At 43.4% G+C, this 20,590-nt stretch overlaps 1 protein-coding gene across 2 annotated transcripts; it reads right to left on the bottom strand.

The window, feature by feature from the left end:
* Positions 1–8,824: 8,824 nt before the first annotated feature.
* On the bottom strand, positions 8,825–20,348 carry OR13S2 (olfactory receptor family 13 subfamily S member 2). 2 transcript variants are annotated; one of them, XM_070222780.1, is made up of 2 exons: positions 20,231–20,348; positions 8,825–9,821 (listed from the first exon to the last, which is right to left on the bottom strand). In XM_070222780.1, the coding sequence occupies exon 2, from the start codon at positions 9,800–9,802 to the stop codon at positions 8,870–8,872; it is 933 nt and encodes a 310-aa protein (XP_070078881.1). In that variant the 5' UTR covers positions 9,803–9,821; positions 20,231–20,348; the 3' UTR covers positions 8,825–8,869. The 2 variants fall into 2 exon arrangements, with proteins under 2 accessions (XP_070078881.1, NP_001378646.1); NM_001391717.1 differs by lacking the exon at positions 20,231–20,348 and having other exon boundaries at positions 8,870–9,802.
* Between the last annotated feature and the right edge of the window lie 242 nt (positions 20,349–20,590).

The raw sequence follows: 20,590 nt of genomic DNA, 5'->3' as shown, positions 1-20,590 counted from the left end.
CAAGACTTGGAGTAAACAGTATGAAGACACATGAAAATCTGGGAGAAAGGATTTGCAACAAATATGGCAAGTAAAGGATTAATATCTAGTATATTTTTAAGCCTCCAGGGATGAATTTGGAAGTAGGAGGGAAAAAAAATCTAATAAAAGTGATCAATAGCGATGAACCACTAATACAGAGAAAAAAACTTGTATTGGTAATAAAGGCTTTAAAACACAGCTGTAAAAAAAATCACAAACTTTGTGGCTTTATGTAAGAGAAATTTATTATTTTATAGTCCTGCGAGTCACAAGTGTGACATGATCTTGGTTAAGTCCAATGTGGCAGCAGGGATGCAGTCCTCCCGGAGGTCCTAGGGAAGAGTCCATTTCTTTGACTTTTCCATCTTCCAAGGCTGCCCCATTCCTCCACTCAAGGTCTCCTTCCTCCAACTTGAACCCAGCAGTGTTGCATCTCTTCATGCTTTTCTTCCATCCTCACATCTCGCTCTGACTGCAGCTCAGAAAGAGCCTCTGCTTTTAAGGATTTAAGTGGATAGATGGACCCACTAGGATGGTCCAAGATGATCTCCCCACCTCAAGGCCCACAACCTTAATTACACTTGCAAAGTCCCTTTGCCATGTAAGGTAACACATTCCCAGGTCTGGAGATGAGGCTGCGGACATCTTTGGGGCTGTTACTCTGCCAACAACACTTTCCCTTCCGATCTCCTTCACCAGGGTTGCTTCTTCTCTCCTTCCAGCTCTGAGAGCTTTGCCTGCTCCAGTCTGCCTGATTCACCCCTGTAATGGGAATTATGTGAGTCATTTGCTCAGACTGCAATATCCGGGTCATGACACCTCTTGTCTTCTTCACGCCTGTCTCCCACTCCCTCCGCTTCCCTAAGTGTAGACTTCTTGCTTCATGTTTCCAAGGTGGTTTCACAGACACACCTGGGCAGGACGGGCAGTGATGCTAACCTGACCAATAGAATCTAATCCCTTTAAAAATATCAAACTAATGGCCCGTAAGCAGGTGAAAAGATGCTCAATGTCACTAATCATTTGAAAAAATGCAAATCAAATCCACAATGAAATATGACCTCACACCCATTGAGATGGCTACCATGAAAAAAAGAAAGAAAGAAAATAACGAGTGTTGGTGAAGATTTGGTGAAGTGAAGAAACAGGAACGCTTGTGTGCTGTTGGTGGTGCAGCTCTGTGGAAAACAGAATAGCATTTCCTCACAGAATTAAAACTAGAACTACCATGTGATCCAGTAATTCGACTTCTGAATACACACCCAAAGAACTGAAAGTAGGGTCCAAAAGAGATAGCTGTTCCCCTACGCTTTTAGCAGCACTAATCACAGGGGCCAAAGAAGGAAGCAACCAAGTGCCCGTCAACAACGAGTGGATGAGCACAACGTGCTCTATAGATGCAGTGGAATATCATTCAGCCTTAAAAAGGAAGTGCATCCTGATGCATGCTGCAACGGGGATGAACCTTCAGAACACAATGCCAGGTGAAATAAGTCTGTCTTCAAGGACAAAGAGTGCCAGGGCTGAAAGCAGAGGAATGGGGACTTTTTATTTAATGAATATATAGCGTCAGGCGGTATGATTGAAAAGTTCTAGAGATGGACAGCCATGTTTGCTGCAAAACAATGTGAATGTACTTAATGCCACTGAACTGTATACTTTAAAAAATGGTTAAAATGGTAAATTCTATGTTCTGAATCTTTTACCACACTTCAAAAATAAATAGGAAAAAGCATGCGTATTCTGATAGATGGATATTAGTTAAAAATGCTTAAAATGGTAAATGTTTATGTTGTGTATTTTAGTAAAATTGAAAATACAGAAGCTAAAATCATTTTTTAAAGAAATGCTTGCTTGGTTTTCCTTGATTCAAGAGCGCCATCTACGGATGGCAAAAGGCACTGGACAATCTCATAGTCATTGCCTCAAACTAGATGAAAAAAAATGAATATGTTTAAAATTGGTATTTATTTGTGGGGTTTTTGGTTGTGTTTAATAAAAGGTTTTCACCAAATTCCAGTCATTGCTCACATGGCCTGGAAAGGCTGCAGGACTGTGCATACGTCAGCACCATGCTCCTGTGGGATCCTGCAGCCCTGGCGTGGACACAGATGGGTGAGTCAGTGAGGCTGGATGTCACATGTGCTCACCTCCTGGACGGGTGCCTCAGAGCAGAATGAAATGACACAGATACGCCCAGCACTCCTGCTGTGAGCATGGTCCTAGGAGGGTGTGCATTTGCCAGGTGAGAACACTGGGCTCAGAGAGCGGAGTCTCCTGACTGTCTCACCCTGAGTCCATGTCACCTTCATCAAGCACCCCATCTTCTCTCTATGAACAACGGGGGCCAGGTGTCCTGGGCCACCTCCAAGATGGAGGATTCCAGACTTGGCTTCTCTCTTCCCCCTTTGGCTTGTGCATTTGGGGTTTGGGAAGGGTCCTAATAGGATAGATATGGAGCAGGAAAAGTGACTGAGACTCCGGTTTGGTTGTCCATGGAGTAGTCTCCAAATGCCCCTTCAACCACACACACGCATGTGCGCACACACGCGCGCACATGTGAAGAGATGTGTCTGGGTTCTCATGGGGCTCGCAAAATGGGGTTCATAAGTGCATTAATCTCTCAGTTTCACACACACTCATGTGAAGTCAATGACTCCCTCACACTGTCTCCTGAGTAGGCACATAGCCACGGGCAAACACATTGCTATGGGCTGCATTGAGGTCTCCCAAAGGTTTTATCTTGAAGCCTTAAGCCCTGGGCTTCAGAATGTGACTGAAATTGGTTCTTAGAGAGGTGACTAAGTTAAAATGAGATCATTGGGGGGGGCCTAGACCAATCTGACTGGTGTCCTTATAAGAAGGCAAATTTTGGACACAAAACTTGACTTCACGCAGAGGAAAGACTGTGTGGGGACACAGCAAGAAGACAGCCATCCACAAACGAATGAAAGAGGCCTCAGGAGAATCCAAACCTGCTGACACTGGACCTCAGACCTCAGGCCTCCAGGACTGTGAGATGATAAGTTTCTGTTGTGTGGCAACCCCAGCAAACTGACACACTTGCCTCCACACTCAAGTGACACTCACATACCCACATAATCAGTGCACACCTCCCAGTCATTAACTCACACACAGGGCTTTATCCCCATGTAGGGTCACCCTCACACTTGGGCCGGTCTCACACACAACCGACATATAACACACTCACCCAGGACACACAATCATGCAGCACTTTCTCATCAAACACAGACATACTCACACAGAAAGACTTGGAAACACAGATGGTGCAGACCCATCGGGATTAGACACAGACATTCCCATGGACAGTCCCACAGAATCACACATGGACACACAGAGTCAGGGACACTCACGTGTGCAATACCAGACACATGACCACTCACAGTCCTAAAGAACACAACCACACAGAGTCACACACACACAGAGGGACACACAATGCATTACAGTCAAGGATGCTCAATCTCCTAGACAGGGAGATGTGCTGGCACATGTCTCAAGGGAAACTGTCACCTCCTCATTGATTTAAAACATAGTGCATTCATAGAGAATCTGAGGTATGTGAGGCCAACAGATCAGGGAACAACTGTCATTGAACGGACAGTTTGTCACTCACAGGCCCCAAGGAGGGCACACGTCATGGCTCAGGGGCCTGACAGGGGGCAGCAGGGTCAGTCAGGAAGCAGAGGGAGGTGAGGAGTGTGGTCAAGGGCCTCTATTGTGGTTTCCACACCAGGGACGGGGCAAGACAGGGTAAGCAGGCTGGGATTGGCTGATTTGAATAATTCACTGTGTTCAGGAGCATAGACGCTGTGCCTAGGGGTCAGGTGCATGGCCCTGGGGTGAGTAGGACAGGTGGATTGTACCCCTGAGTGTGGGAGCCCCTTAAAGGAGGTAGGCAGGGGTGAGGGATCTGGGTTGGACTGTCGGCATAAGAAGGCACACTCTCAGGTGAGTAGTTTACTCTCGTGAGGAGATGACTTGCCCTGAGAGGAGAAGTCCTCCAGGGTCAGCAATGCCCAGATGTTCTATCAGCAGAACACAGACAATAAAATCTGAGTTGGAACAGACATCCTCAGGAACCACGCTGATTCCTTGATTTACCCCTGTGGGTGTGGATGGTCAGCTCACCAACACCACCTCTCTCTACATTCCAAATGATCTTAAGATACATGTAGATCAATATTTATAAACCAGGGGCAATGATGCCCCCTGGGGACATCTAGCAAAGTCTGGAGACTTTTTTGGCTGTCACAACTGGAGGAGGTGCTACTGGCTCATTTGGGTAAAAAAGAGCAAAGTTCTCAACATGCTACATCCACAGAACAGCCCTCTCTCCCACACAAAGAACGGTCCAGCCCCAAATCTCAATACTGCTGAGGCAAGCATATTAGATATGCTAATATCCATGATCTTCCCACAACTCCCAGCTATCCACATCCTGACCTCCACTCCTCCAATGCTCTTGTCCAAACGCCCTTAGCCATCCACTCCCTTTGTCATTTTCTTTATCAATAACCAACACCGCTCCATCACCTCAGTTCAAGCATCTCATTGCCAACATCACCTCCAAAATTCCAGGTCCCTCTTTCTTCTCCTCTGATGCCAAAATCCCTTTATCACTTTGGGACCAACACCCCATTGATTCAACCACTTTCCACTGACCTCATCCCCATCCCAAGGTCACTTTCCAGGGCCAATCACTAGAATCAATCTTCATCCTACACTTGAGTCACTTTTTCATGTTCTTCTTCCTGTTACTCTCTGGGACAAGCCGTACCCTGCACGCGTCTAATTTACATGCTCTCTTCCTCACCTTGAGGACACATTTGCTGGTGTGGATAATCAACTCCCCACTGTCTGTTCTCATGCTAATGTCCTGGGGGGACTCATCTCAGAAGATTCTTAGCTCTGCCCGGGAACTGGACCAGCTCCCCACTCAACCCCTCCTCCATCAATACCTGCTGCACACCCACTATTCTAGCCTCAGACATCCAACCCTCTCATCTTCATTGTCACTTGATTCCTATATCCTTCATAAAAGTAACGACAAAAGAGAAGAGTTTAATAAATTTTCATAAGAAATTAGGAATAGTTGTTATCTTTTCTATTTGAATTTTTTGATTCTCAGTAAGAAATATGGCACCAGCAGTAACCCAGAAACTTAGCTCCATTTTTGTACCACGCTCCTCGGAGTTTTCATTCCGATGGAGGGAGAGAAGGTAATGAAATAAGCAAAACAGAGAAGCAGCGGCAGCATTGTGATGGAAACAAGGCAGGGATGTGATTTGAGGGCCTATGGGGATGGCAGTCAGGGAGGGCTTCCCAGAGGAGGTTCCCTTTGATCAGAGCCCTGAATACAGACAGGAAATAACCCATGTAAAACCTGGGGTGGAGTGGAGGGAGCAACACCTGCAAAGGCCCTGAGATCAGCTATTTGAGGGGTGGAGAAAGGCCAGTGTGGCTGGAGCCAAGTATTGAAGGGGGAGACAGAGTCACCAAGGGCTTGAAGACCTCATCAGGGCCTGGCATTTCAGAGAACTTTTTGTTTATTCTGAGGGAAGAGGGAAGTGTCTAGGGGTTTTAATCAGGACTGTGCATAACTTCGTATACTCTGGAAGGTTTCTGCTGGCCGCTGAGGGAAGTATTGAAAGGGACTGAAGGATAGTGGAGGGAGCAGGAGACAATGGAAGAAACTGCGGCCACTCAGTTGAGAGATGGAGGGATCTGGATGAGGTCATCCTGAATGTGGAAACCCCAAGAAATCACTGTGTGAGTATCTTCCTGGCTCATTTCCTGAATCCTTTCTCTGCCTGACTCTGCATTTCTGCTGCAGGTTCCCATGGCAACCAGAGCTTCGCCTTCCTGACACTCTATCCTATTTGAGAGATGTGATTCATCCATTTATAAGATCATCTGGAAGACACAAAACTGTAGGGAGGAGGGGACCTTTTGGAGGTTGATGGGGAAAAGGGGAGAGGGAGGCTGTGATTATAAAAGGGAGGCATGAGGGAGTATGCTGGGATGGTGGAAACATCCTGAATCCTGATCCTGGTGGTGGGGGCCACACAAAGCTAGCAAAGCGTTAAAATTCATAGAGCCATACAACAAAATTAAGTATTATTAAAAGTACTATTTCAATACTAGTCATCCATTGAATATTATATTGTAGAAGAAGACCCAATAGCAAAAAAAAGGCTTGCTAGGTGTTGTTAAAGGAAAAAAGCAAGATTCCAAAACCCTATCCTCAGTATAATCTCTTTCATGCCAGAAGAGAAACTCAGGAAGAGTATAATCCATGGTTCCCAGACTCTGTGCCAAGATACCCTGCATAGTTTGAATTTGTGAGAAGCAGATAGCTGTCAGATGCCACACAGACAACCAAGTCCCATGGCTCACATTTTCAGCATTAGTCTCACTACAATCCATTCAAAGACATCATGTATTTGTGGAGCCGTGTTTTCAGTGATTGCTGTAAAGAAATCAGGTACCATATGCAAATCCACATGGAATTAGGAATGAGGGGGCACTGTCCAGTCTGATCCTGAGGTGTGAGATGTTGTACAGTGAACAACATGCACAGACAACATTATGTGTGCATCATCTGCAACCACATCCCTGTCCCTGCCTCAGTTTCCTTTCTTTGTCTTTCTGATACACTCTGTCACTTCCTGCATCTCACTAGAATTCCTCCACTCCACTTCTCTCTCTGATTTTCTCTATTTCTTCCTATTTATTTCTCTCCTAGAATCTCCTTCTATCTGAATGTACTGTTCTCCCACTTTTGAATTTGTGTCTCCCTCCCTATTTTCACTCTCCTTCTCACATATTGTCCTCTTTCTTCTTTTCTTATTATCTGTGCGTCCGCAGACTAAGATTTTTATCAGAGTCTATGGAAAGCTCATTTATTTAGCAATCAACACATTTTATGCACAGGCACTGCTCTGCACCATTGGGGAAACAACCACATGATCATTGCAATAATCAGTTGAGTACCTGCAGACACACCACAGACTTAAGGCATTTTGAATTCAGAGATCATATATTCGTGTCCACATGTTCTCATTACCTAAATGCTCTATTCTTGCAGCACCCAGCACCTATCACGTGTATAAGCGAAGTGACTGTGGAGTGATGGGATAAATACATACCCAGGCTTTATGAGTGGCTGAAAGCACATCATGCCCCCGTTGGGGCCTTTTCTTCTTCTTTAAAAAACAATGGAGCTTGACCTCACTTTACTCCATAAATATGCTTTAAGGTCACCTTCGCACAAGACAGTTAGCATCACCTGCCTCCCTTAGCCGTCATCGAGACCATAGTCTCACTGTGATTTCAGCACCACGGACAGATCTCACATAACCAAGGGGTCAGGCAGATTGCGTCAAAGGCTTAACCATGGAGATAGTTGCCTGCTTTCTCCGTGCAAAGTACCAGTCTTTCCTATAAAGATAATATCGAACTTATGGACAAGGAAACAATGCAAGTAAAGTAATTTGGAGAGTTTAGTACACAGCAGTAGTTAAACATGCCACCTATGATTATGATTTTCAAAATTCTCTGCAAAATGGGAAAGTATGACACCTCTGTCATAGGGGATAGCGTAGAGTCAGCCAGGCCAGGACAGTAGGGAACCACAGCCAGCTGAAGACTTAATATCTAGTCTTTTCCTTGCAATATGCAGCAATGATATGCTGCAAGGGGGCATCACATCAGATGAACTGGTTTCAATCTTGCCTGTACCAGTGTCAAGTGGCGGGTCTTGGGCTAGTCTGTCACTCTTTGTGCTTCAATTTTCCCCTTTTGCCAAGTGGGACCACACTAGAGAGCACTGGAGAGGGAAGGGAGGGTGTTGGGAGAAGCAATCATCATCGGGTCCTGAGTGTCCATGCAGCTTCTTCATGGGAATGCCAGGACTGCAAACCAGATGACTCTTTCCCAAGGACAGCCTTTAGGCTTGTGTTGGCAGTGAGAAACCTTGCAGCATGAAAAGACGTCTCCTACACAGAGAAAGAGCACACTTGCTTCCACTGACTATAAAGGCAGTAAATCCTCCAAACTCAGTGTTCCTCTCTTATAACACAACTAACTCTATTGATGGCATCCACCATAGGTCCTCTGGGTCACCCCTACAGAACTTGGAGGACATGAAGAAGTGATGTAAAATAGCATGAAGTGTTGACTACTACTTAAACCACAAGTAATCAAGTCCTTTCTCTCTGACTCAGAATTCTCTAGTCTTCTACCAGCATCCGCATAACAGGCTAGTTGATATGTAGAGTGAAATCCCAGATCTTTCACAGTTCTTGACAGAGAGACACTATCCAGGCAGGAAAGTCCAAATCCACAGAGCCCACTAAGGGAACGATACCAGTGCCTTTGTAATACGCACACCATTCGTGGCTTCTTATGGTGAGCTAGAGGCAGCAGAGGAGGCTACAGTCAGTTCTTCCTGGAGCCTGGCCACTGAGGCATGAAACCAGCCATGAGTGGAGTAGGTCAACAAGTGAAGGGGACCTCTATTCATGTTTTTCTATCCTCCAACTACAGAGAACTTCAGAGGTATACACGCACTTACTGGACATGAGCCTCCTTCATTCTTTGGCTGCCTACTTCTTCCTTTGTTCTACTGCCTGTTCTTCCTGGTAGAGGCAGTAGCATAGAACTACTGTTTCAAAATGTGAGTGAGTGAGTGTGTGTGTGTGTGTGTGTGTGTGTGCATGAATAACACACTCTCAATAGAAATGTTGAAAAGAATAATTCATTATTCCCAGTGAGAAGTAGACACTCTGAAATAATAGTTTATTTCTTTTCCCCTCAACATCAGAACTTAAAGGTCAATCTTTTTCCCCAAGAGCCTCCTGAAGGCCCCTTTCATGTCCTTGTTCCGCAGGCTGTAGATGAGGGGGTTCATCATGGGGGTGAGGACGCCGTAGGAGATGGAGATGATCTTGTCTCGGTCACGGATGGTCTTGTCCTGAGGCATCATATACATGGAGATGGCCGTGCCATAAAAGAGGACCACGACAATCAGGTGTGAGCCACATGTGGAAAAAGCCTTGCCACGGCCCTGCATGGACTGCACCCGCATCACAGCCATCAGGATTCTTCCATAGGAGCCCACAATGAAGGAAAAAGGAGCCAGCAGGGTCAAGGCACCGGTGCCCACCATTAATGACTCGTAGAACCTCATGTCAGAGCAGGCAAGCTTGAGCAGAGCTGGGAGCTCACATGAGAAGTGATTGATGACCTGGTGACCACAGAACTCCAAGGGCATAGTCAGCACAGGGACCACAGTCAGAAGGAAGGCTGCAGTCCATGAAGTCCCAGCCAACAGGCCACAAAGCTGGGGTCCCATGTGCACAGAGTAACGCAGGGGGTCAACAATGGCCACACAGCGATCATAGGCCATGGCGGCCAGTAGAAGACACTCAACACCACCCAGATAAAGTCCTGTGGCCATCTGGGCCCAACACTGTCCTAGCGAGATAACAGGAATGGTTGCCAAGCAGTTGATGAGCATCTGGGGTACACTGCATGTGGTGTAGCACATGTCCAGGAAGGACAGGTTGCTGAGGAAGAAGTACATGGGCGTATGGAGCCGGGTATCACAGTAGATCAGGAGCAAGATGAGGCTGTTCCCAAAAAGGGTGATGATGTAGGACATGAGTAATAGGCAGAAGAAGATGGTCTGAGCCCATGGGTACTGGGAGAACCCAAGCAGAAGGAAGTAGACCTCTTCTGTGCTGTTCTGGCTGTCCATGCTCCTGCTGAAACTCTAGCTGAGTGGGAAAATATGGATCATCTTCAGGGGGTGTTCAGAAACTGGCAACTTCATATAGATAAGGTTTGACTCTTTCAATCACCAACATGAATGTGCTCCTGCACACTGCTGTCCAGATTCCTGCCCCTTTACCCTGCAATCCTGTGTCCGATCCTGGAAACGTTGCCTAATACCTTCTACCATTCAGCAGCACTCAGTGACTAATTCAATTATACAATCATTCATTGATTCATGGATTGAGGGGCTGTGGGATGGATTGCATTATTCATTTGTTGACTATTTTACATATTGGATAATGGATTATTTCCTTCACTCATTTATAAGTGAGTCATTCACTCATGAATCCATTTAGGGATACATTCAGTCATTGTTTCTCTAAAGGATTCATTTATTCATTCAACAAACATTTTTGAACAGCTACTAACTAGGTCCAGGCTTTATCCCAGGGAAGAGAATTACAATGGGAAACAAGGGAAACAGGTTCTGCCCTCACAAGATTGACAGCCTAAGGGTAAATTGGAAAACTCTAGTGTTCTAAGTTTGGCTCACATTTGTTCTTTAATTGGCTCCCATTTAGCAATGAAAACATTTAAAATCATTTAGAGATGGGATGTGGACCTGCCCTATTCTGATGTGGACTCTCTCCAGCTTACTTACCACAGTCTCTGGGACACTGAATATGTGTGTCAGCTGCCATTTACCATCATGCTGAAGCTGTAGAACCTTTCCTTCTGGCCTGATTCACCTATTGAGCTGTCTGCTTGGTGTCCACATTTGTGTTTATGTGTCTTGATGGAACAGAACTCTTCTTCCTCTCAAGTGTGGGATATGCAGACAGCTTTCTTTCCTCCTACATCATTCATTTATTAATTCTTTAAGAGAACTAACTTACATTTTTAAGCTTTAAATTAATATACATAAAACTCACTGGTTTTGCAGCTCTGTGAGTTTTAACATGTGTATAGATTCCTGTAATCATGCCCAGAATGGAGATAGTTCTGGGTGATCCTCAGGTGTCACTTTTGCCAGAGTTTAAATCCTAGCTCTGTCACTCAGTTGCTGTGTGAACTTGTAAAAGCCTAGTCAGGATCCTGAGTTTATCTGTAAAATCAGAATAATTAAAGAATCTTCCTCACAGGGATGTTGGGAGGATTACTTGCAATATGCTTAAGAAGTACCAAGCACAGAGGCTGCCATGTTGTAGATGCAAAACAAAGGCGACTATTTATTTATTAATTATGCCCAATGTTCAATTAATCATGTCTAAAAACTTGCAGAAATAGAAAAAATTACTGCAAAGATGGAACAAAACCCATGAGTCCATTACCAGCTATAGCCAACTGTTAATAATTTCACTATAACTCATTTGCAATCTATTTGTGGATGCACAAAAACATGGAGACACACATGCACAAATGCATACGCAGAAGCAAAACAGAAACGTATATTTCATCCTATCTTGTTACCTGCTGTTCCTCACTTACCAAGCTAGCATTGATATATTTCCATATAAATGAATCAGACTTACATAATCCTTTCAAATCATGTTGTAGTTCAAGGCATCAACAGGTGTGTCGTGGTTTATGTATTTAATCCATACTTTTGAAATTTTAGATTACTTCCATTTTTAACTACAATAAGTAATACTTTCTTAAGTATTATTATATACACATCTTTGCACACTTGTAAGATTATTTCCTTAGGATAATTAACAAGCAGGGAAATCCCTCAGCATAGGTTAAAGCTAGATATTAAGAATAATATTAATAACAAAGGTGAGGTATAAAGGAAATCTAAAAGAAAAATAGCATGTCCTGCCATTTATTCATTCATCATTACTTCAACAAATGTTTAACACCCGTTTCCCAAGACTTTGTTCCAGGTACAGAGACAAGCAGTAAAGAAGTTAATGTGCCTGAAATCAAAATAATTCCAGTTGGAGTGGAGATGAGATTATAGCCAACAAGCATGTAAATAAATTACCAAACAAACCCTCCAACCCTGAAGTGGGGTATCGTGGGAACTGGGGAGGAAAGGTATGCAGATTGTGCTGGGTTTTGTCCTTGGTGAAGAGTTTGAACATCCTTAAGGAAAAGGGTCTGCCAAGGGGACTGATAATGGCCCCTACCTCACAGGAAGAGTCACCACGCTCTGGAAGCCGGTGTCACCGTCACCAAGTCTTTTCACTGCTCATGGTCTCAGCTCCTCATCCGGGAACTGGGAAGAATTGCCCCCACCATGTGTAGACGTGAGTTGGGGGACTGAATGAGAGGAGAGCAGTGAGGCAGGAGACTGGCCAAGTCCATCCTAGACACTGAATAAACACAAGCTCTCCCACCTTTCCCCTTACCAACCGGGAGCTCCCACTGCTCCTGGAATGACCAAAGACCTTGCTCTGTTCCCACTGCTCTCCCTTCCCTGAGAAACTGTATCTACATGTATCCTTCACCAAGTCCTGCAACTTCTAGGAATTCATCATACGGATATGATCACACACACAAAATGAGAGATCAACAGGACTAGTTTCAAACACAATTTAAAAAAATGTTAAGTACTAGTTTATATTCCGGAAGATGGAAAACTATCTCAATATCTATAAATTTGGGACCAGGTAAAAAAAATTATGATCCGTCCATAACACAAAATACTATGCAGAAAGGGAAAGAATAAGGCAACTTTTTATACTGATACAAATAGATTTCTAATGCATTGTTAAATGAAAATGAGGGGGAAGAAGTTTGATGGAGGCAGTAAGTGGGACGGGAGCAGTGAGTGTGCTACAGTGAGGGAGAGAACAGTGGGCATGCAGCAATTTTTTTTAAATGGAGGAGAAAATGTGTGTATACCTTTATCTCCTCCTGTGACCTGACACCCAAATTGAATACTGTCATTTGAAGGGGATGCAGGGGGATATGTGTGTAGGATGAGACAGCACAATGAGAACACTACAGTATCTGCCTGGCGCTTGTAGGAATTTGAGTTTCTGACATGAGTGAAAGTGACCCTGCCCTAATCTGAGAGGACAAAAATGCTTCCCAAGGAACTGATGGAAGAATGTTGGGAGAAAAAAAAGTGACCCTGTCAACATGGCAAAGAAGGAGAAGGAAGAGCATACCAGGGAGAGGGAACAGGTTGGAGATGGAAGGATGGAAGCATGGCTGGATGATGAATGAATGGATGTGTGGATGGATGAATGGGTGTGTGGATGGATGGATGGATGGATGAAGAGATAAAGATGTATGGATGCAACATCCTCTTCCCACACTTCTCCCATACCCAGCCACACACCTGGACCTAGAAGGGTCTAATCCAGGAACTTCACCCTTTCCTTCCATGAAGAGACCACACAGAAACAGGATTCAGGCTGCTCTTGAACTTAGAGGAGAAGAAGAACATAATTCCTAGCAGCGCATGTACAAATTCTTGGATCCCAGCACTTTCTCAAGCAGTATCCCTGAGAATAATAATGTCCCATCTCCCTCTCTCTCTATCTTCCCCTTCAGTCTCCCACACAGCCTTCTGAAAGCCCTGTGGAAATGGAGAGGCAGGGAAAGAACTGAGGAAGCTGAGACAGCTGAATAATTGAAAGACCCTTCCCCTTGCAGTCTCTGGAGGTTCCTGGGCACCACCTGGGGAATTGATGCTCATTAGCAGAAGATTGGACGTGAGAGTTGGAAAAAAAAAAACTTTCAGGATCCCTCAGAGTCATTAGAGGAAAATTTCAGTGTGAGTGGTTCCTCTTTCCCACCAGCATCTGTGCTGCTGTGAGTGTGCAGGTGACTGCAGATGGAAACTCACGGCCTGGACATGTGGGTGTGATCCCAGCTACATCACGGATCATTTACAGGGCCTTCTGAGGGTGACACTCCTTATGTGTGAAATGGACAGTGAGATCCCAGTTGTTGTGGCCCCAAGAGGACTCACAGACTTGGAGTGAGAACACTGTGGGTGACTCTGATGTGAGAAAGAGAGAAGCAGCCCTGGACACACAGAGACTGGCACTCACAGCCAGGCCTTGGTGTTCTCCTGTGGAATATCCACAATGTCACAACATACTGACATCAGACAAGGCCATTCTGTGACAGTCATGGGATGAGACATAAGCAAGACCACCTTGTAATCTGTGTGAACACAGACAAAGACGTTCATTGGCCAAATGTAACCAAGGCCTCCCCCACTTTTAGGGTGACTGATGCACCCCAGTTTTCCCCAGCCTGTCCATGTTTTAGGACTGAAAGTCCTGTGTCCCAGAAACTTCTCAGTGCTGTGCAAACTAGGCAGTTGGTCAGCCTACCTGGAATCTTGAGATGGCATGTTGCTATCCTTGGGCTTCAGCTTGTGCAAAGCAATTGAGGGGCTTGGACCCTTAACTGGTTTTCAAAATCTCTCTAGGGAGAAAGTAGGTTTCTGTTTGGTTGTTTGTTGGCCCCAAAGAAACAAAGGCAAAGGCAAAGCTTTCTGGGAAAACCACACGATCTCACTTATACATAGAATCTAAAAATGTCAAGTACGTAGAAGCAGAGAGTGGATGGTGTAATCAGGGGCTGGGAGGTGGGGAGTGGGAGATGTGGGTCAAATGGCACAGAGCTGCAGTTACATGGAATGAACAAGTCTTGAGGTCTAATGTACAGCATGATGACTGTAGTTAATAATACTGTGGTGAACACTGGAAATGTGCTGAGAGAGTAGACCTCAGGTGCTCTCATCACATGCAAAAAAATGGTACCTTCGTGAGGAGATGGAATATTAATTAGCATGATCATAGGAATCATTTCACTATATAGTATATACAGTATATATAGTACATAATGTATATACATTATATCAAATCATCCTGCTGTACACCTTAAATACATACAATTTTTATGCAAAAGTTACATAAAAAGAAGAAATTAAAGAGGACCTACATAAATGGAATCATGGTATGAATTTGAATAGTCAGTCACTGTAAGTTTCATTTTTACCTGTAATAGTTTATAGATTTTGTCATCCCAATCAAAATCCCACATATGTATATGTTTGCAGTTATAAGTGTGTGTGTGTGTGTGACCAGACCAACTGAATCTAAAACTTACATGGGAACATAAAGGACCAACTCTAATGGAAGGCAATGCTTATCTCAAACCTACAAAAATTAACAGTAAGGAAATCTGACCAACAAATCAGCCAAGAGAGCAAAGAAACAGACCAACATATGGAGGTTTACTTCATTTATAGGAAAAAATGGCATTGTCAAGAAGTGAAGAAAGAACAGCGTTTTCAATAAGTGGCTTTAGTCCAAGTCACTACTACTAAGAAAAAATGTGTGATTTTCTCAGACTCAAACTATTCTGAAAATTAGGTTCCCTCTAGAGTGACATCAGCATCATGGCAGAGTGAGCTTGCCCGGACTCTCTCCCCTCCAACATACAACAAAAAGGAGCAACCATATTCCAACAAAAAATATCCTAATAGCACAGGAATCCTCGGAAACCCACAGCAGCAAAATGACGGAGGGTGGAGGGGCTGGAGCGCCACCCCCTCCCCCCCAGGAGCTGGAACAGGGTAAGAGAGATCTTTGCTCCCTCCCCTAACGACTGGGATCGCGGGGGTGAGGGAAGGAGTGGGGCAGGGGGGATATGTGTCCGCAGGATCACCCAGGATTCCCTAGTGCCCTTGCAGCCTGGAGGGAAGCCCTCTAACAGGGTGAAAGCTTTCGCCTGGGGTGACCTCATCTAGCCAAGACCCAGGAGACCAGATAGTGAGAGCTGATTGGGAAACCTGGGTCTGCGGGCAAGAGAAAGTGCCGCCACCCCAACCGGCGCTGTGCCGGCCATCTCGGCTGAAGGCGGAGGGCTCAGAAGACACGGTTCTCAACCCACCCCACCTAGTGGCAACAGGCTGTAACTGCAACTGAATAATATCACTGAAGAAAAACCTTACTTCTAGCGTCAAACAATTCATAAAAGCTCCAGACCAGAAGGAAAACAATAAAAACACAGAATTATGTCCTGAGGACTTGGAAATAAATAAACTAAATGACAATGATTCAGAATAGCTATAGTCAGAAAACTCAATGAGGTAAAGGAAAATGTAGAGAAACAAGTCAACGAGTTCCGGAGTTACTTCACAGAAGAGATTGAAACTATAAAGAAGAATCAATCAGAAATACTAGAGATGAAAAATACAGTTGATCAGATAAAACAAAATATGGATTCCCTGAATGCCCGTGTGGACGCCCTAGAGGAGCAAATTAGCATAATCGAAGATAGACAGGTTGAATGGCTCCAGACAGAGGAAGAGAGAGAACTAAGACTAAAAAGAAATGAAGAAAATCTCCAAGAAATAGCCGACTCAATCAGGAAATGCAACATAAGAATTATAGATATCCCCGAAGGCAAAGAAAAGGAGAATGGAGCAGAAAGCGTGCTCAAAGAAATAATAGAGAACTTCCCAAATCTAGGGAATGAGAGAGAAATGTGTGTGGAGGAAGATTTCAGATCTCCTAGATATGTCAATGTGAAAAGACCTACTGCAAGTCATATAGTAGTATGGCAAAAATGAATGACAAAGAAAGAATACTCAGGGCAGCAAGGCAGAAGAAAAGAACCTACAAGGAACCTGTATCAGACTTTCAGCAGATTCCTCTGCAGAAACCTTACAAACTAGGAGAGATTGGAATGACGTATTCAAAACTTTAAAAGATAAAAATCTTCAGCCAAGAATACTCTATCCAGCAAAAAATATCCTTCAGATAGGAGGGAGAAATTAAATCTTTCCCAGACAAACAAAAGCTAAGGGACTTTGTAGCCATGAGAGCCCCCCTACAAGAAATCCTCAAGAAGGCCCTCATACCTGAAAAAAGAAAAAAAGGGAGAAAGTGGTCACAAAACCAGAGTAGGGAGACACATAGATAGAATCAGAATAGGATAGCAAATATTCAACTATAGCATTAGGATAAAGGGAAGGAAAACACCAAAAGCAAAGACAATCTTGTCACTTTAACCACAAACTCACAACACAAGTTGGAATAAGAGATGGAGGGGAGGGGGAAAGGGACTGAATCAGTCTAGGCTAAGGAAATAAGAGGCCACCAGAAAATGGACTATATTATACACGAGATTCTGAATACAAACTTCAGGGTACCCACTAAACTAAAAAACAGAACAGAGACACAAAAAATAAATAAGTAAAAAGCTAAGAAACCCAGCATAAGAAACTGCAGAAGTCAAAGGGTAGGCTAAAACAGGATGAGAAGCAAAGGAAACGCAGGAAAATCAGAAAATGAGTGACAGAATGACAGCATTAAGCCCTCATGCATCAATAATCACCCTCAATGTAAATGGACTGAACTCTCCAATAAAAAGACACAGAGTGGCAAGATGGATTAAAGAAAAAGATCCAACAATTTGTTGCCTCCAGGAAACACACCTCAGCTCCAATGACAAATACAGGCTCCGAGTGAAGGGGTGGAAGACGATACTCCAAGCTAATGGCAAACAAAAGAAAGCAGGCGTCGCAATATTTATACCAGACAAAGTAGATTTCAAGATAAGGCAGGTAAAGAGAGAAATAGAGGGTCAGTATATAATGATCAAAGGGACACTACATCAAGAAGAAATAATGCTTATAAATATCTATGCACCCAACACAGGAGCTCCAAAGTTCATAAAGCAACTCTTAACAAGCGTAAAAGAAGATATCAAAAATAACATAATAATAGTAGGGGACCTCAACAGCCCACTCACATCATTGGACAGATCATCCAGACAGAAAATCAACATGGAAACAGTGGAATTAAATGAAAAGCTAAAACAGTTGGACTTAATAGACATATATAGAAAACTCCATCCAAAAACAGCAGAATACACATTCTTCTCAAGTGCACATGGAACATTCTCCAGGATGGACCATATGTTGGGAAACAAGGCAAGCCTCTATAAATTTAAAAAAAAAATGAAATAATAACAAGCATCTTCTCCGATCATAATACTATAGAGCTAGAAATTAATTACAAGAAAAAAGCTGAGAAAGGGACAAAGATGTGGAGACGAAACAATATGCTATTGAACATGCAATGGGTCCTCGAAGAAATTAAAGAAGAAATCGAAAAACATCTGGAGACAAATGAAAATGATAACATGCCATACCAACTCATATGGGATACAGCAAAAGCTGTATTAAGAGGGAAATTGATCGCAATACAGACACTCCCTGACTTCAAAACATACTACAAAGCTACAGTAATCAAAACAGCATGGTACTGGTACAAAAACAGGTGCACAGATCAATGGAACAGAATTGAAAGCCCAGAAATAAAACCATACATCTATGGAGAGTTAATCTTTGACAAAGGAGCTGAGGGCATACAATGGAGAAAAGAAAGTCTTTTCAACAAATGGTGCCGTGAAAACTGGAAAGCCACATGTAAAAGAATGAAAATTGACCATTCCTTTTCACCATTCACAAAAACAAACTCAAAATGGATCAAAGACCTAAAGGTAAGACCTGAAACCATAAAATTTCTGGAAGAAAATATAGGCAGTACACTCTTTGCCATCAGTATTAAAAGGATTTTTTCAGACACCATGTCTTCTCAGACAAGGGAAACAATAGAAAGAATAAACAAATGGGACTTCATCAGACTAAAGAGCTTCTTCAAGGCAAGGGAAAACAGGATTGAAACAAAAAAACAACCCACTAATTGGGAAAAAATATTTGCAAGTAATATATCTGACAAACAGTTAATCTCCGTAATACATAAGAACTCGTAATACATAAAGAACTCACACAACTCAACAACAAAAAATTAAACCCAATAAAAAAATGGGCAGGAGACATGAACAGACATTTCTCCAAAGAAGATATATGGATGGCCAATAAGCACATGAAAAGATGTTCATCATCACTGATCATCAGGGAAATGCAAATCAAAACTGCATCAAGATATCACCTTACACCCATTAGAATGGCAAAATAAGCAAAACAAAAAGTAACAAATGTTGTGGAGAAAAAGGAACCCTCATACACTGCTGGTGGGACTGCAAACTGGTGCAGCCACTATGGAAAACAGTATGGAGATTTCTCAAAAGATTAAAAATAGAACTACCGGGGCTGGCCCCGTGGCTGAGTGGTTAAGTTCGCGCGCTCCGCTGCAGGAGGCCCAGTGTTTCGTTAGTTCGAATCCTGGGCGCGGACATGGCACTGCTCATCAGACCATGCTGAGGCAGCGTCCCACATGCCACAACTAGAAGAACCCACAACGAAGAATACACAACTATGTACCGGGAGGCTTTGGGGATAAAAAGGAAAAAATAAAATCTTTAAAAAAAAAAATAGAACTACCATATGACCCAGCCATCCCACTACTAGGTATCTATCCAAAGAGCTTGAAGTCATCAATTCCAAAAGTCCCATGCACCCCTATGTCCATTGCAGCATTATTTAAAATAGCCAAGATGTGGAAGCAACCTAAGTGCCCATGAAGTGACGATTGGATAAAGAAGATATGGTGTATATATATACAATGGAATACTACTCAGCCATAAAAAGGATAAAATCGTCCCATTCACAACAACATGGATGGACCTTGAGGGTATTACATTAAGTGAAATAAGCCAGATAGAGAAAGACGGTCTCTGTATGACTCCACTCATATGAGGAATTTAAACATGTAGACAGAGAGAACAGATTAGTGGTTACCAGGGGAAAGGGGGATGGGGGTGGGCACAAAGGGTGAAGGGGTGCAGCTACAACACGACTGACAAACAATAATGTACAACTGAAATCTCACACGTTTGTAAACTATCATAAACTCAATAAAAATTGACTTAAAAAATTAGATTCCCTCTAAAGAAAAAGATGAAACTAAAGTGAAAAAAAATAAATGTCTTAGAGGATAATATGAGACGCCTTTCTCTGGAGAATGTTTACACTTCTGAACCAGCACAATTGATAAACTCAACTACTTAGTTAAAGTAGTTAGACTACGTTAAGACTAAGCACTCTATCCCTCAAAAAAAAAAGTCAAGATCCAGTGTGGGAAATAATTTGTCACAGATATATTTCAGAAAGAGCTCATATCCTGAACACAGACATAACTCTTATAAAGTAAAGAGAGAAAAAAACTTCAGAAAAAAAATTGGGGAAGAAATTTGAACTAACATATCACAAAGGAGAATATGAAAGGCTATTAGTACAAGGAAAAATCCCCAAACTCGACAGCAACTAGGAAAATGCAAAAGAAAACCCCATGTGATATTACTACAAACCCTTGTATACAGAAAACGTCGAAACAGCGCTAACTGCCAAGTTTGGGGATGGAAGATACATGGCAATACCCATTCACTATTACTTGGAATGTAAATTGGTCAACTCTGGCGATAAATTTGGCAGTATTGTTACCGAACCTGAAGTGAGTTCGCTCACCTGTTGTGCAGCAAGCCAATCTCTGACACCGGGTGTGGTGGAAGAAAGTAGGAATTTTATTTTTGCACAGCGCTGAGCAAGGAGAGAGGGCAGCTAACGCTGAAATCCCAAACTCCCCGAAAAGCTAAAAGGAAAGGTTTTCATTTGGGGCTTTAGGTAGGGGAGGGGGAACATATGGCCTTGTTGGTTGGAGCTTTCCCACCAGCCTGTCTTCGGCCTTGAGACTACTTGCAAACAGGAGGGAGCTCATGACCTTGCTGGTCAGCAGCTTTTCCACCAGCCCGTATCTCTTTGCGGGAGGAGATAGTCCAGGTGCTTGTCCTTGACAGTGTCTGTCTCCATGGAGGATGGTGGATTCAG

This window comes from Equus caballus, chromosome 10 (assembly GCF_041296265.1).
Source record: "Equus caballus isolate H_3958 breed thoroughbred chromosome 10, TB-T2T, whole genome shotgun sequence".
Classification (NCBI taxonomy): Eukaryota; Metazoa; Chordata; class Mammalia; order Perissodactyla; family Equidae; genus Equus; species Equus caballus.
The sequence above is the reverse complement of the archived record's forward strand: the minus strand, read 5'-3'. Positions and strand labels throughout refer to the sequence as shown.

Bases quoted from the DNA above. Each gene is read 5' to 3' on its own strand.
- OR13S2 (XM_070222780.1), bottom strand. From the start codon at position 9,802: ATGGACAGCCAGAACAGCACAGAAGAGGTCTACTTCCTTCTGCTTGGG.